The sequence below is a fragment of the Pogona vitticeps genome, chromosome 1, assembly GCF_051106095.1.
Source record: "Pogona vitticeps strain Pit_001003342236 chromosome 1, PviZW2.1, whole genome shotgun sequence".
NCBI classification, from domain to species: domain Eukaryota; kingdom Metazoa; phylum Chordata; class Lepidosauria; order Squamata; family Agamidae; genus Pogona; species Pogona vitticeps.
Window position 1 is genome coordinate 199,038,031 of NC_135783.1, and position 16,474 is coordinate 199,054,504.

Below are 16,474 nucleotides of genomic sequence, written 5' to 3' on the forward strand. Positions count from 1 at the left end.
TTGATTTAAGGCTAGCAAAGGATGAGTCACTGTTATGTGATATTGCACATCTGTCTATTCTGAAGGTGCTTTTAGGGTATGAAGACAACTTTTAGGATAAAGAGATACACCATTCTGTGTTGCTAACAAGCAAAGCATGCTAATTTAAAAGTATGAGTTAAGAGTTTAGTTGTCATCATATCAGTAGAACATGTTTAAAGGTTTACAAATATCACAATTTTAACTGTTTTAGAATTATTTCAAAAACAGAATATACCCACTGCAGAATTTTGAGCAATGGTTGTATTTCAAAAAGTTAAGCAATGTAGTTCTATCAAAAGTCAAATTCAATAACATATAATTTTTAAAAGGACCCACCCTTTGATCACATACCCATATACCAAAGGACTAGATCTAGACTTTGCCTGTTGTAGATGTAGATGCAATGGCTTTTTCTGCCCATAGAAAGCTCCTGATGTAGCAAAGTAATCCTGCCGGTGGTATGGGGAATGAAGAGGTATTCACTGCTTCCCCTTCTCCTATACTTCACAAAAATTTGCTCCAGTGGGTGGGGGAGCCTCTGGGACAGTAAAGAAAGGTGGCACTTGTGTCTACAGGAGGAATGGGAAATTGGCAAGTGCAGCTTCATTGGAACTCCCGAATTGTGAATCACCCATGGGCACAGTCTACCTCAGAGAGAAACATCACTAAACTAACATTCTAAAGAGTCTAGGTTTCATAAAAAGCCAATTCATTTTAACAGTGGGCATCCCTGATTTGATAAAGAGTATTAAACAACTATTTCTGAGGATATATTTCATTCTAATGCTCACTGATTTTTTTAAAGAAGTTTGACATTTTATTTTAGTGAAAAGGTAATTACAATTGTTTTATAAAAATAAAAAAGACAACATAAAAGTTATTTCAGATTTGAAATGGCTGAAACTTCTAATTACACTTCTAGAGAACTGTAATTAACAGGACCATTTTTTCTGTTTGAGAAAGGTTGCCCTCTGAAATAAATGCAGAATATTTTGCAAGACAAAATTCTAAAGGGCTTACAGTTTACATAACAAAGATTTTCCAGTATCCAAAAAGAAACATTTGCTTTTCTGTGCAATAAGATCTGTTTGGAATATTAGGTACTACAGCAAATGCAGTTTAAAACATTGTTTTATTGTATTTCCCAATAACAACTGATGGGACACATGACCATTTTGACGACAAAAATTTATGGTTTTTGTATTTCACTGCAGCATGGCATTCCTTCATTTACTTAACCTTCAGTTAAAATGCTACCTTATCTAAATTTTTTCCTATTTTTCATCTGCTTTCCAGAAGTGTATCAACGGGGCTCTTATGACAAAGAAATCACTCTTGGACATTCTTGTACTGCAGCAGAAAGCAATCCAAATAGGTTATCAACTGCACTGACCTTAATATTTTGGACTGGTGGTATGTGAAAGGTTTAGCAACAATCCAAAGTAGTCTAGTATGAATAACCGATGGTGTTTAATTCAAGAAATAATAGGTATAAGAAAGAAAATGGCTTTGAACCTGGGTCCATGCTATATTTGGATACTGGGATAGCCATGAGACGACTCAAACCATTATTAGTACTATTATTTAGCTTCCATTTGGAGAGTAAGGAGTGTTATAAAAGGTTCCTGTTTCCAAAGATGTTGTTGGGATCCACAAACTGCTTAACAGACTTCAGCATCCCAAAGCCAACATCAGAGACACACTCTTTCAGCCACTGTTTCCGCAATTTGCCCACTGGAAGAAAAAAAAAAAGGGAAAAAAAGGGTCTTTAATATTCACTATAATAATAAGAGCCAATCAATCTTGTGACCATGAATGAACAAACACTGGGTGATAAATGCTTTTATTCAAAAATGAGAAATGTTTTGCTTTATTTGATTTATTGAGCCCACCAGACTATCAAGCTCATTAAGCTCAATGTACTCCCAGAGGAAGCCTGTGTTCCACACTGCCTACTCTCTTTGCAAAGTATGAAATTTAGATAAAGTTTAGACCAAGATAATGTGTCGTATGAGAAATGATGCATGTATTCCAGTCCATCTAAACACTGTACATCAGAATGCTGCAAGAGAAAAACTAACACTACAAGAATTTAAGTAGGGTATTCTATAAAGTGGCTTGTAATGCTGAGGTTTTAGAAACGGAATACACAGACTGAATACAACTGTGCAAAGTTACAAGTGAAAGACCTCAAGCGAATGAGCATTTATCAAAAGTAGGTTGTAAAGGTTCAGGTGAAACACCGTACCTCCACCTGCAAGTAAGGCCAACTGAATTCAACTGGTGTTTTTCGAAGACAACTTTTAAGATGATTCTGTTAACTACATTTACATCCAAGTTCACCCTGGCAGATGCACAACTGCCTGAATCCTATTTAATTAAAAATATGAATGAAAACTTGGTTTTCTAGTACAGATTAAAAACAACAACAACCCACAAATGATCAGTTTTGTCTTTTCATAACTTAATTACACAAGAATTAAATTCTTGGACAAATAAGTCAAGGCAGGTACCCTTCTGTACCTGGACTTTAAACCACAGATATACCAACTTATTTGTTTGAGGTGATGTGCCTCTTGAAAGTATTTCCAGTCATCCTCCCTCTTCCATGGCTTTCTCAGGGCAGCTAATGATTAATGGAACAAATTGCTGGAATAATGAATGATAGGGACCCCAGCAGTGAGCAGAGTATTTTTGTTTCCTTCCTCTGAGGAATACAGCCACGTCGGAGAGAAACTGAATAGAAAACAGGACCGAGTGAGAAAGGTGGAATTTCAGGGAAGCCAAGGGTTATCTCCGTACCAAATGTAATGGTAGCAAATATACAGTCAGCCTGTTTTGTTATGTTTGTGAATGATGCTTTGTTGTTCTATCAAGAATACAAAAATGGATGCTTATTTTGGGGGAGGGAGAGCATTTTCTGTAAGCATATTCCCATTCTCATATCTCTCTGGTGGGATCAACATAGACGCTCCAGGGAAAAGCACAGAGTTCTCTACTCCAGACAGAGTTAAAGAGACAATGAATAGTCTACGCTATTATCCACCATTACCCGTAATTTTGTTTCAGCGAACGTATCCTGTGGTTATCGATGTAATCGTCTAAAAAAGACTGAAAACAACTGGCCCAACAAGATGGAGCACATTAAAGCCACAGCAGGATGTCCGACAGCTAGTGTGCCTGTCTCTTCCCCACCTCCAGTAATAATGCCATTCCACAAGGGACAGAACTGATGTCTGAGCAGCCACCAAACAGCCATTGCATATTTAATGAAGTCGCTCACCAAGTGCTCGGAAACAGAAGGTGCTTGGAGTGCATCATTAGTTCTGTCAGAGTGATAATTTACACATCTATCTTGTCACATTTTCTATGCTTTATACTTTTACAATAATAAATCTAACATACATTTGATTAGCGAACCAGAAAGATAAAAAGCTGTACAGCGGACAGTCACAGTCCTTTATGAACATATTTGACCAAAACAAAAAGTTAACCCATTTTGTAGCGTGAAGTTGCAAGTCTCTCTGTGACAGACAACGTGCACATTTGGCTCTATGGACTCTGCCGTTACTGCACCCCTGTCTAATTGAGAGTTCATATAAAAAGGGGCAACACAATGTTATTTTCCTTGCAAAACAAATAAACGAATTGTTCACCTAGCATCAAAAGAGCCATCATTTGACTACATCAATCCATGACTGATCATTCTGGGAACATCCACCATTAATATGTGCAATATGAAATGATTGTTCAGCATAGCATAAGACATAATATAATCTAAAAATGGGGTCAACCCAAATATATATATATTTCGGATCAACACCAAAATTGGCACAATAAGATCAGCTTGAGGTTGCTCTGTTCCAAGTCTGCTGACATTGGGTTTTTATCTTTCTGATTCACAAGCCTTTGCACTTGCCCTTACTTTCTATACAATCCCTCCTCAATTGAAGGAGAAGATAAGCAGAGACCTGGGTAAGATAAGATACTGCTTAACAGTCTCCAAAGCTTCCTCTCTGCCCACCCTGAACAGGCAGATATTCAAGCAGAACTGTTTTTGCTTTGCCCAGAGAAGACTGGCTTTTCACTTTAAAAATCCCTTCATTAAAAAAAAAAAATTAAATCCCCCCTTTCTTTCTTCTCATCCCCAGCCCCGGTGATCACATTTAGAATCAGATACGTCTGTATGTGACTGTGTGATTATCAATGGCATTTTAACATCTTAGAATCAATGGTTCCATATTTTCAAGCAGGCACACAAGGAAGGGTCCGTCTAAGCAAAGTCTTTTAGCTCAAGCTAGGACACTAAATGATCTCGGGGTGGGTGGGTGGGTGGTGGTGGTGGTTCCTGATTGAATGCAGTGAAGGCATCTGAGAAGGGAGGATGGTAAGGAGATCTTAAGTGGTACTAAGCACTGGTTGTGGGGAAAGGGGTCATAGGACTGTAGCTTGATCTGCAGTTACTCATGAGTAAGCCCTTTGAAACTCAGCTGAAAATCCAGCTGTTCCTAAGCAAAGTTAATGGAATGGTCAAATTATCTGGCATGGTAATAAGGAGTCCCTTTCAAGTAAACACAGTCTTCATGTGTTATTTATTTTATCCCAACTTTCTCTTCTGGCAGGAAATGATGATAAATATGGGGGGGGGGGAGTTGAGAATGAAAGAAAATCAACACCCACACCCTTCCTTTGCACATCCAGCAACCTTTGCCTGCAACTGATCTACAGAAAAAAACTTTCTGTTTCATAATAAAAGAAAAATGTTAAGAGTTGAGGTTGATCCAGACCACATATTATGTTGTGCTTGCTGAAATGTATAGATAAAAGTTTTCTTTAAAAATGGATCTGATCTGAGGTAAGACTGAGGAGGGCCTATGCAGAAAACTTTGAAGCCTTGGTCTCCAACTCGGAGTCTGTGCTCAGTGGGGTCCCAGCCTTTGCCATCATTTGCCTTCTAGTCTCCTCTGACTTTCTATCCATGGCTGACCGCCGAAATGTACTATCATTAACAGCCTTGGAGCTAAGCAAGGCTGTTAATGATAGTACATTTCTTCTGAAATCCTTTGGTAGACTCCTTTAGCCAATGTATTTGCAATATGATCTCAAGTGCTTTTTCCTCTTCTCAATCTAGTTTAAACACTGGACATTTCTTACTCATATATGATAATTGTCTTTGTAACATACCTTGAGCATCACATTGAATGTTAATGAAATGGTCAAATAGCTACTGCACTCTTTGGCATTTATCTTCTCGGGCACTGGAATGTATATTGAATGTTTCCAGTCCATGAACCACTGTTTTGTTTTCCATATTTGCTGGCATATTCCTGTTAGGACTTTGGCATAATCACTCTCTTTAGCTGGGAATAATTTGATTGGTATTCCATTTCCCTTTGGCGATTTACTTCTCCCAAATGTTTTCACTTCACTTTCTAAAACAGTAGGTTCTTCATCATAGGATTCCTCTTCAAAGGAATCTGTCATCATTTAATCTTTTCTGTATATTTCTTCAATATACTGTTTCCATTTTGTTTTCATTTTACTTTGCTAAGAAAGTATGTCCCCTGTTGATCTTTCAGTATCCTTAATAATTTCATTTTAATTCCCCTTTGATTATTTCGGTCTTTCTAAGAGATATATTGGTTTTCTTTTGTGTTGTTCTCATCTACACTTTGTACTAATCATTATATTTTTTTTGTCTCTGCTTGATAGCCACTGAAAAGTTGCATGTAGGATTCTGACCCTACTTTTGTCACCCTTTACTTTTGCTTTTCTCCTGTCCTAAACAATTTTACGTATTTCTTTAATCATCCATCTAGGCTTTTCCTTTCTTTTCACTACAGTAGTCTTTTTGCATCCCCTAATGGCATCTTTGGGTTTGAACTACATTTCCTATGGTTCACAATCAATTGAGTTTAGTAATGCAAGTCTTTTCTTTACATGGACTTTAAACTCATCATAAATGTTATTTCAATTATACTTTGCACCATGATTCTTTATGTTCTTTTTCAACTTTACTCTAATTTTTTCATATTACCGTATTTTTTTTGTCTATAAGACGCTACTTTTTCCTAAAATCAAAACTGAGGTCCGTCTTTTACACAGAAGTAAGCTGAGATAGCTGAAGAGAGAACAAAACAGCACGTACCTTGCCTCTCTGAACAGTCTTGCTTCAGCCAGGAGGCTTAGTTTCCTACAGTCAAGAGACTTAGTTACCTCCAATAACGAGCCCCATGGAACTGACATCAGCTAATCCTGAACAAACCAACTGGAATACACCTCCTTGGAGGTGGAGCCTCAAGATTCAACAGAGACAAAAATGTCCAACATTCTGAGCTTGGAGGCTGAATCCTCAAGCTAAGTTTTCTTAATTTTGGGGTTAGAAAATTGGGGGGGGGGGGGGGCTCTTATAAATGGGGACGTGTTATAAACGGAAAAATACGGTAACAATTTGTGGTAGCCCAATCTGCTCCTAATCTTGTTCTGGCAGAGCAAATACAGCTTCTTCATCTCCTACTTACAATTATGCAGTCTATTTGATTTCTATATTGGCCATCAGGTGATGTCCATGTGTTTGTTGTCTGTTTGGTTGCTTGAAGCATGTATTTGCAATAAACAGCTTGGTAGAACTCAATCAATCGTTGTCGTGCTTCATTTATGTCCCCTAGGCCAAACTTTCCAACAACATTTGGTTCTTCTTTATTCTGTTTTTGCATTTGAGTCACCTCTGATCATAAGAATGTTTTGTTTTGGCGTGTGATCAATCTCCTCCTGGATGCTAATGTAAAAAGCGTTCAATTTCTTCTTCAGCAGCTGTAGTTGGAGCATAGACTTGAATGATGGTTATGCTGCTAGTCTAATTGATATTATTTGTTCAAATCTTATAGTATAGGCCATAACTGTCTGTGCTACATCTTGCCTCAGGATTAGAGTCACTAAGCCTCTTCTGAGTATGTAATTTCCTGAGTTAAACGCTACATAGTCATCTGACTGAAATGTCCCAATCCAGTACACTTTACTTCACACCCATTACCATAATGTTTAAACAGCACATTTCCTGTATTGTAATTTTCAGTTTACCTTGATTCATACTTCTTACAATCCACGTTTGTGTTATGCAGCATCGGACTTTCAACTCTATGCATGTAACACACTAGACGTCCTTTTGGGTTTAGTCTAGTTGCATCATTAGCAACAGTGCTATTTGTACTTGTCCTTTGCTCTTCCCCAGGAGCTGGGGAATAATAGCTCTTGGATGCATGCCTTAATGTAGTGAGCGGATCCGAGTGTGTTAAAGAAGATGAGAGCAATGTTATCGCAGAACGCTAGACTCTATTATGAGTCTGGACTCCTAGCCGGGTCATTCAATGCAGAACAATCAAAGTTGAGACACCAGACTAAGATTCATCTTCCCTCTTCAGGAGGAAGGGGCACTCTTCAGCAGAAGAGAATGGTAGTTGCAATGGTAATGGTGTGGAGAAACTCCTGGAGGGCAACAACAGTAGTGAAAACTGGCACTGGTGAAGGAACTTTCATAGATAATGCCAGCTAACATTTGTTAGTATGGTGCAGAAGAAGACAATGGTAAACTACTGCTGAATTTCTTACCATGAAAATGAGAGCTTGGTCCTTAATAGCCTCTGAGATAGCAGGCGAGGGAGTGTTAAGAATGTATTGCTGAAAACCAAAGCTGAGATAATCTATACTATGACATTCTAGATTATGATATATGGACATGAAAGTGAAGGAAGCTGATGGGGAAAAATAGACTAAACTGAAATGCTTATTGGGAGGAGAGCTTTACAGATACAACCAATAGCCAGGCAGACAAAATTATGCCTGAACTCTCAGTAGCAGCTGAAATGACTGAACTGAGGCTATGATATTTTGGCATAGCAAAAAAGACAACGTTAGAAAATGTTGAAGGTAGTAGGAAAAGGGGAAGACTGAACATGAAATGGATTGATGTAAAGGAAGCCACAGCTGTTAATTCGCAAGACTTGAAAAAGCTGTTAATGACAGGATCTTTCAGAAATCACTAATTCAGAAACAACTTTAGGTTTAAAAAGTTACCTGTACTTTAGACTGACAGAAGTGATAATAAAAAGAACTACAAACTAATATTATTCATTTAGACGGAGCTGCCTGCAATTTCTCAAGATTTGTTTTCATAGCAGCTGTCTGCTCCTCAGAAAGGAAGCCATTTACAATAAACACTCCCTGCGCACACAAATTGCAGCTATTTAGGTTTCTAGAGTAATCTCTGCTGCTATACTGTCCAGCTATTTCCTTAGAAACAATAAGCACTATGAGTTAAACAGGTTTTATATTCCTTACAGCCTGAAGTCCCAGACTACATCTGTTTTGCTTGATACACAAAACCACAGTTAAAATAGCTCCATTTATCACAACATGATTGTATACAGACAAACCAGGCTGTCTGTTTCCAGATAGAGAAAGCAACCGTTATTAATCACAATTACAGGGCAAACGCTGAAGAGGAATAGCATCAATATTCTCCCTTCCCCACACAGGAAGTAAAAAAGCAGTGTTGAGAATGTCATGGCAAGGCCTGAAGGTCAGTAAATAATAATAAAAAGAGATACTGCTAGCTTAATTTCAAACAGTAAATTCTAGCTCAGGAAGAACATTAAAATTCACAGCAGGAATTTAACACAATGTTAGGGCTGAGGCAAAAAAGCCACTGGCAAAGCTTGCTTTGCAAGTTATAGTATCAGCTTTCCTGTCAAACCCACTCCTATCTCATAGAAAATAGGGAAAAGCAAAATGCCTTGCAACGTTGTTTGTGGGAAAGTTCACATAGCCATCACTTGTAACAATAATTCCATATTCATTTCTTATATTGCTGCTCAGCTCTATCCCTAAGATAAAGAAAAGGAACAAGAACAGGATAATACATTAATAAACTAGAAATATTTATAAATGTATATCCAGTTGCGAAAAGCTTATTTAAATAAAAATTCCTACATCTAGCCTAACATAGTCTTTCCCAGTTTGGTGCCCTCCAAATGAACCAATCCACAGCAATCAGCATATGAAGACAGAATGGCTTCCTATAGATAAAGGTATCAGACGAAGGTGCATTTTCTCCCCTTATCTGTTCAATTTGTATACAGAAAATATTATAAGGAAAACCATCTAGACTCAGATGAAGGAGGAGTGGAAGTTGGAAGAAATATGAAAAGTTTACGATAAGCAGATGACACCATCTTACTTGCAGAAAACAATGACTTGAAACGTAGTTTAGTGAAAAGGAAAGAAGAAAGTGCCAAAGCACGACTGCAGTTGAATGTTCAACTATAGAAAAAAACTCATGAACAGAGAAGAACTACACAACTTTAACACTGACAATGAAGAAATGCAAAGAGTTAGATTTTTCATACCTTGGTTCAATAATCAATTAAAAGGGAAAAACTGCAGCCAAGAAATCAGAAAAAAGACTGAAACTCAGAAGTGCTGCAATGAAGGAATTAGAAAAGATAATCAAGTGTAAAGATGTTTCACTGGAGATGAAGACCAAGATCATCCACACTCTTGTATTCACAATCACCATGTATGGGTATGAAAGCTGAACAGTTGAGAAAGCTGACAGGAAACAAACTGATTTATTTGAAATGTGTTGTTGGAGGAGAGCTTTGCCTAGAGTGGTTGAAATGACTAGATAGGCGGGGTATAAATACAATAAATAAATAAAATAAATAAATACCCTGCACTGCCAGAAAGACAAACAAGTAGGTCCTATATCAAATGGCAAAAATGTTGAAACTGAGGATGTCCTATTTTGGAAACATAATCTTGGGAAAGGTGGAAGGCAGCAGGAAAAGAGGAAGACCAAATACGAGATGGACAGACTCCCTAAAAGAAGCTACAGGCTTGAGTTTACAAGAGCTGAGCAGGGCAGTTGAGGACAGAGCATTTTGGAGAATGCTCATTCACAGGGTCAGTAGCAATTGCCATCCCTTGCCAGTTCTGGAGGAAGGCAGTGCTTATTGTCTGGTTGGGCTTTTGCCCGCTGGTCTCACTTTACTTCAGAGAGTGCTGCTGCAGGTCTGCCTTGCACATCTAGCCAACAATACCAACATGCTTAACAGAAATAGATATAGATGCACTTAATCCACTCAAAGAGATGGAGAAGACAAAAAATGTGGGTTGTAGTAAATTATAGTCATTGTGATGGAGCACAGAAAAGGTGGGAGGCTACAGATACCGTTTTAACTATTATTCCCAATTGTACCAAGAAAGTCAGCTGTCATACTCCTGAAGCATCATCTGACATGGAAGGGCTTTCAATAGCAGCCTCTTGGATTGTATTTTGCAACAGAGGTCTCTTTTTCCTCAGCATTTCGAAGTTTCACAAGCTTCTATCTCTCTCTCTTTGTATGTGTGTGTGTATTTAAGTTGACAGTCTTTTACCATGCCTTCACAGGGTTCCTATTTTCTCATGATATTCATTCAGCTGCTCCATTCTCTTTTTTAATATCTTTCATATCAAACCTGCCAACAGAGCCCTCTAGGTATGCCCTTACCAAGCCCAGCAGCCATGACTAGTGATGATTAGAGTGATGGGCATATCAGTCTAACAATCTAGAAGGCCTCATTTTGAAAACAAAAAACATACTTCAAAAAAAAAATTTTCACAACATACTCTCACACCTAACAAGACTAGGAAATAGAAGATGGGGCAAATAAGAACAAGAACATGGAGGTTTGGGATTATTGGAGAAGAGTCTTCCAAGAGGTATCCTTAAATGCACCAACAACTTTGAATTAGGGCTTATCCTATATAATTGATGCACCATAAATTTGATGTTCTGGGGAAGAGGAACATTTTAGCTTTAGAAACGACAGCCAGAACCCTGTTGGGGATTTATACCAGAATAAGTATAACTGCATTAACCACAGTAACAAGTTGCTGCTAATTAAAAAGTTGTTCCTCACATTCCTGATTAGGCACCAAGTCACATGACTAGCACACAACCAGGATTGTGAGCAGCAACTCATTGATTAGCAGCAATTCTGTGCTGTGATCTATGTCATTACACTTACATAAATCCCCAACAGAACTCTGCCCAATGCTGCAGTGATGGCAGGTTCTAGAATCTAGGCGGCAAGTTATTTTTTTTCCTGAAAAAATGGAACCACTTCTCAATATTATAAGAAGCCCAGAAAACATTGACATATGAGAGGTTGTTAGTATTGCTATTACTGCAGCAATATTAAGTTTGAAGCAATAGCATTACATGTGAAAAATAACAAGATGTAATACTCCCATGTAAACAGAAGTGGGACTTGAAACAATACCTCCGTGATGATGTGACAAGCTTCCTCCATTAGCAAGGATTTCTTCTCTAGCTGCCATCTAAAGAAGAGAAACAGTCAAATTATTCACTAAACTCAATCTGAGTGAAACAGGCGGGACCCTACCCACCTTCCATTCACTTTAACAACAACACACAAGTTATGCAAACCAAAATTATTTATACATTTTATAATGTAAGACTGCCTGCAATTTCTAAAATAGTGGCATTCCATCCACTTTTTAAAGTGGCTACATCTGCATCAAACATTTTCTCCTGGATGCAAATGAAAGAGATTTGACCCTTTTCCAAAGTGGTGAAATTGTACCTGCCGATATCTCAGCCTGAAACATCTGCATATGATGTGTTTTATCTATCACAGGAAGCCAAAGGATATTTAAATGAAACCAGTTATTGACAGACAGTGGCTCAGGGCCCTGTACACCAAGCAGAACTTTGTTGCCTGTCAGCACTTTAAAAACTGATGTTTCACATACTCTTCTGCAAAACCTTCAACCTGTGGATCACCCTTCTCAGTCATATGCACACACTGAATGAATTCACACAGTCAATTTGCATGACAAGTTTGGAAGAAAAGAATGAGGGTACGAGAAGGACAAAATATTTGGTTAAACTACCATGTAAATATGAAAGCAAGCATTCTGAAGGCAAAAGAATTGCACTAGAAACTGTTGTACTAACTCTCTTCCCTTAGGTATGGTTTCTGCTAATAGAATGGGAAATAGGCAAAGTGCCTCTCCTCCATATTCCACAGTGCACATTAGGGACAGTCTCACTATGTGAGCAGAAGTCTGTTTACCCAAAACACACTCCACACTTACAAACAACCAATTCACTAAAGCAAACAGTTACATCACCGGCTCAAAATGTGACTCAAAATATTATTGCTGGAACAGCACTTGTGCAAGACAGGCTGCTGTCAAAATATTGCTGAGCTCTGTAATTAAGTATTAGATATCCTGTACTCATAGACATAAAATTACCTCTATATATTCATAAACACGAACAGGGTCACTTATTCCTCTGTAATTGAAGCCCAGGTAAAAATAGACGCATGCCCCTGCATCATATGTTTGTGTTACCCTGTATTAAAAAAAAAGTTGAAGATCAAGTGTCACAATATTCTGAATAAAAGTTAACTTATGCAAAATTTCCTCTGAGCATATGAAAAAAATGCAATGTACAATTATATAACTTACTATGCAACACTTGATCCATACATACTGTATGTTTAAAGTCCAAACATACATTCATGAAGCATGGCTAAATGGAAAATATTCAAGGGGTCTTCCGGGTAAGAAAAGCAAATGATATCAGCAAACATCAACAGAACTGCACGAGGGCGAACTCGTAGCTGTCCAGATGTTATGGAACCACAATTCCCAACATTCCTCAACGCTGGTTATGTTGGTTTTGGGATATTGGTGTCCAATAACATGTAGAGTGTCAAGGATTCTCCACAGCTTGCCAGGAAAACATTTTAAAGTAACAGCAAATGTACACATTCTGATTTTAGTTCCAATGTACATAACAAGGAGAACTCGTACAGTTTCTTTTTCATCAATGCCACAATGCATTGATGTCATTTACATGTCAAGCCAACCCATGACTTCAATAACCTAGAGAATGAGCCTTACATGCTCCCAGCCTCCACATGGCAAAGAGTGTTCTGGTACCTTTTGCTTCTACATTTAGCAGAACACAACTGTTCAGTCTGTAACTGTGGTTGCACAATGTCTTGGGTTGGGTTGAACAAGCCAGGTTCAGACACAAAAATCACTTAGGACAGATAAAACATGACAAACTGCACTTTACCAAAAAACAGAAGTGAAAGCTTCTAACTTCTAAACCTCTGGTTGTACAGCAGGATAGCTGTTTTTCAAAACCATGTGACCTTTTGGTTTTGAAAAATCAGTTGGCACAGCCCATGAGGATCCAGGAGATGATGAAAAGTGATTAAGTGTGGTTTCTGTGTCTTTTGCCATTTCCCATCCACCCCTTTGGACCAAAGGTGGGCAACTTTGCTCTTTCACATTTCAGCACACAGTAAAAGAGTGATTTCAGAACAGCTATCACACCGATTGTCAAGAGGCCTTACTGAGGGATCAAGCTCTGTGGCCAATTGTCTTCCATCAAAAGAAAGCTAAAATTGCTGCTTTCTAAATTCAACTTGATTACAGTTGAGGAGACACAATTATCTGCATGGATGTATTAAACACAGTTCAATTTCGGTATCTGGAGAACTTAGATCAAGCGACAATGCCTTACCGACAAGTTGCAAAAGGAGGAAACTGGACACCTTTCTCTTTGCATTCTCTTCCTATTCGTTCCTTTACATTTCTGCAGAGGTCTAAAACCCTGAAAGAAAAGGTAATACAGACATTTTAGAAAGAGGAGGGCACTTTGTAACATCTCTGTTTTTGTGAAAAGCTTATCCATTAGAATTGTTCATATTGTACTTAAAGGTAGGTTTGTTTTTATTCACAATTCATGCTAAATTAATGCTTAAATTTGATTATCTCCACTATGATGGCTCTGTCCTTTATTTCAGCTTTCCCCCCTAAAGATAGATTCAGCTTCCCCTGTTGATTACACATGAAAGAAACAGAAAAATCTGTCTCTCGAACCAAAGCCAGAAATTCCTGTGGCAGCTTAAGCACTAACACATTTGACAGCATGATCTTTTGAGGACTGTAGTCCACTTCAACAGATGCAATCCAAAACTTCAAGTATGCATGTGTGTCTGCGTGTGTATAGGTGAAGTACATATACAGTGGTGCCTCGCTTAACGATGTTAATTGGTTCCAAAAAAACATTGCTATGGGAAAACATCGTTAAGCGAAACACGTTTTCCCATAGAGATGCACTGAAAACTAGTTAATCCGTTCCAATAGGCACGGATTGCTGTCCTTAAGTGAAAAAACCCATAGGAAACATCGTTAAGCGATACAATGTTTCCTCCATTGGAATGCATCAAAGCCTATTCAATGCATTTCAATGTTTTTGCGATGTCCATTTTTGCAAATTTAAGTGTGTCTTAAAAGGTTCAAAAACTGGTTTAAATGCTTGGAATCGTTAGTGCACCTTCTAAAACAGGTGCAAACTTAATTTGGCTTTGATCTGACTTTTTGTTAATTTTTGCTGAATTTTTTCCCCCACCAACTTTTGACAGCTGTCAAAATTTGACAGCTCCATGCTTTCCTATGGGGGAGAAAAAAATTCACAAAAGATTAACGAAGACTCAGAACGAAGCCAAACAAAGTCTGCACAGGTTTTCCAACGTGCTCTAACGAATCCAAGCATTTAAAACAGTTTCTGAGTCTTTGTTAATTTCTTGTGAATTTTTTTCTCCCCCATAGGAAACAATGGAGCTGTCAAAAGTTGGGCTCCATTGTTTCCTATGGGGGAGGAAAAATTCAGAAAAAATTAACAAAAAGTCAGCAATTGTTTTAAATGCTTGGGTTCGTTAGAGCACCTTCTAAATCGTGTGCAAACTTAGTTTGGTTTTGTTCTGCGTCTTCGTTAATTTTTTGTGAATTTATTTCTCCCCCATAGGAAACAATGGAGCCCAACTTTGGACAGCTCCATTGTTTCCTATGGGGGAGAAATAAATTCACAAAAAATTAACGAAGACTCAGAACAAAGCCAAACTACGTTTGCACACGATTTAGAAGGTGCTCTAATGAACCCAAGCATTTAAAACAGTTGCTGACATTTCGTTAATTTTTTGTGAATTCTTTCCTCCCCCATTGAAATGCATTGAGCCCAACTTTTGACAGCTGTCAAAAGTTGGTTTCAATGCTTTCCTATGGGGGAGAAAGAAATTCACCAAAAATTAACGAAAAGTCAGATCAAAGCCAAATTAAATTTGCACCTGTTTTAGAAGGTGCACTAACAATTCCAAGCATTTAAAACATTTTTGAACATTTTAAGACACTTTTAAAATTGAAAAAACCGACATCGTTAAGCGAAACAGGGGACGTAAAAATGCATTCGCTATGCGAAGCATGGTCCCGAAATCGCTAAGCGAAAATTGCCCATAGGAAACATCGTTAAATGATGCATAGAATTCTTTTAAAAAACCATTGTTAAGCGAAAACATCGCTAAACGAGGCAATCGTTAAGCGAGGCACCACTGTAGTTAGTTGGGTTAGGATATCAGACACCCAAGTAAGAAGGCAGTTAAATATACAGCATGCTTACAGTGAGATCTACATTATTAATACTGCCATTTATAAAAATGGTTGCTGGTAACAAAAACACCCAGGAAGTAGGGCGGGCCAATTAACACACATAACTTGGTAAGAAATTAGTATCCCAATTCTAAATTCTGGTCACAGACAGAAATTTTCTGATGAATTTGAATGCTACACTCTTTTGCTGTAACCTCTTTTCTAAGTCTTTTTCCTCTCTAATGGCAAGTTTAATGCCAGAGACACAGCATCCTGAGCAACTGAAGTGCTCTCTTGCCAGTTTCTCAATATTGCCTTTTTTGCTGCCGAATTCGTGTTTGCTTCTTTTTTTGCACAAAGAGTGTTTCTCTGTCTTACTCTAACCAAATGATGCACATCCCTTTCTTCTCCATCATCCTTGAATCCTAGTGCAGACAGCACAAGTCAGTGATTCTACAAATATCACAGCAAACTGAGGGATCAATGCAGGTTGTAAACTGGAATGAGTGCACCCGGGCTCCAATATTACTGCGCACTTAGAAGAAACTAGAAGCACCTAATTACAGCCCAAGGGCAGTTCTCTCACCAGATGTTCAGACTTCAAACCTCCAAAAAATCATTTTACAAATTGTAAGGGGGAAAATATGCATGCGTCATAAGTAAATCTTTGGTGAACCAAAATGCATTGATCTTTACCTATCCCAGGGAACAGAAGTCTCAAACGATTCACCTATTATATAATAATCCATGCCCAAATCCTATTAAAAAGAACAGAAAAGTTTCTTATTAGTACTTCTAAAATAATGTAGCTGATGACCTGACATTTAGCCTGCTATTATGCATAATGGCGATCCTGCAAAGATTTCAGCATATCCATCTGTGTTCCTGACAAGCTACATTTGTCAAGAGGGTATAGCACAGGGACCACTCTTAGTTGGCTAA

At 38.1% G+C, this 16,474-nt stretch overlaps 1 protein-coding gene across 1 annotated transcript in view; it reads right to left on the reverse strand.

The window, feature by feature from the left end:
• Window positions 1-815: 815 nt before the first annotated feature.
• Window positions 816-16,474, reverse strand: part of AGPS (alkylglycerone phosphate synthase) — an 83,446-nt gene continuing 67,787 nt past the window's right edge. The window contains exons 16-20 of the mRNA XM_020806242.3: window positions 16,229-16,290; window positions 13,629-13,718; window positions 12,344-12,443; window positions 11,344-11,401; window positions 816-1,755 (exon numbers count right to left, since the gene is read on the reverse strand). Coding sequence (XP_020661901.2) covers window positions 1,634-1,755; window positions 11,344-11,401; window positions 12,344-12,443; window positions 13,629-13,718; window positions 16,229-16,290 — 432 coding nt within the window. The 3' untranslated portion in view covers window positions 816-1,633. The remainder of the gene's footprint in view (window positions 1,756-11,343; window positions 11,402-12,343; window positions 12,444-13,628; window positions 13,719-16,228; window positions 16,291-16,474) is intronic.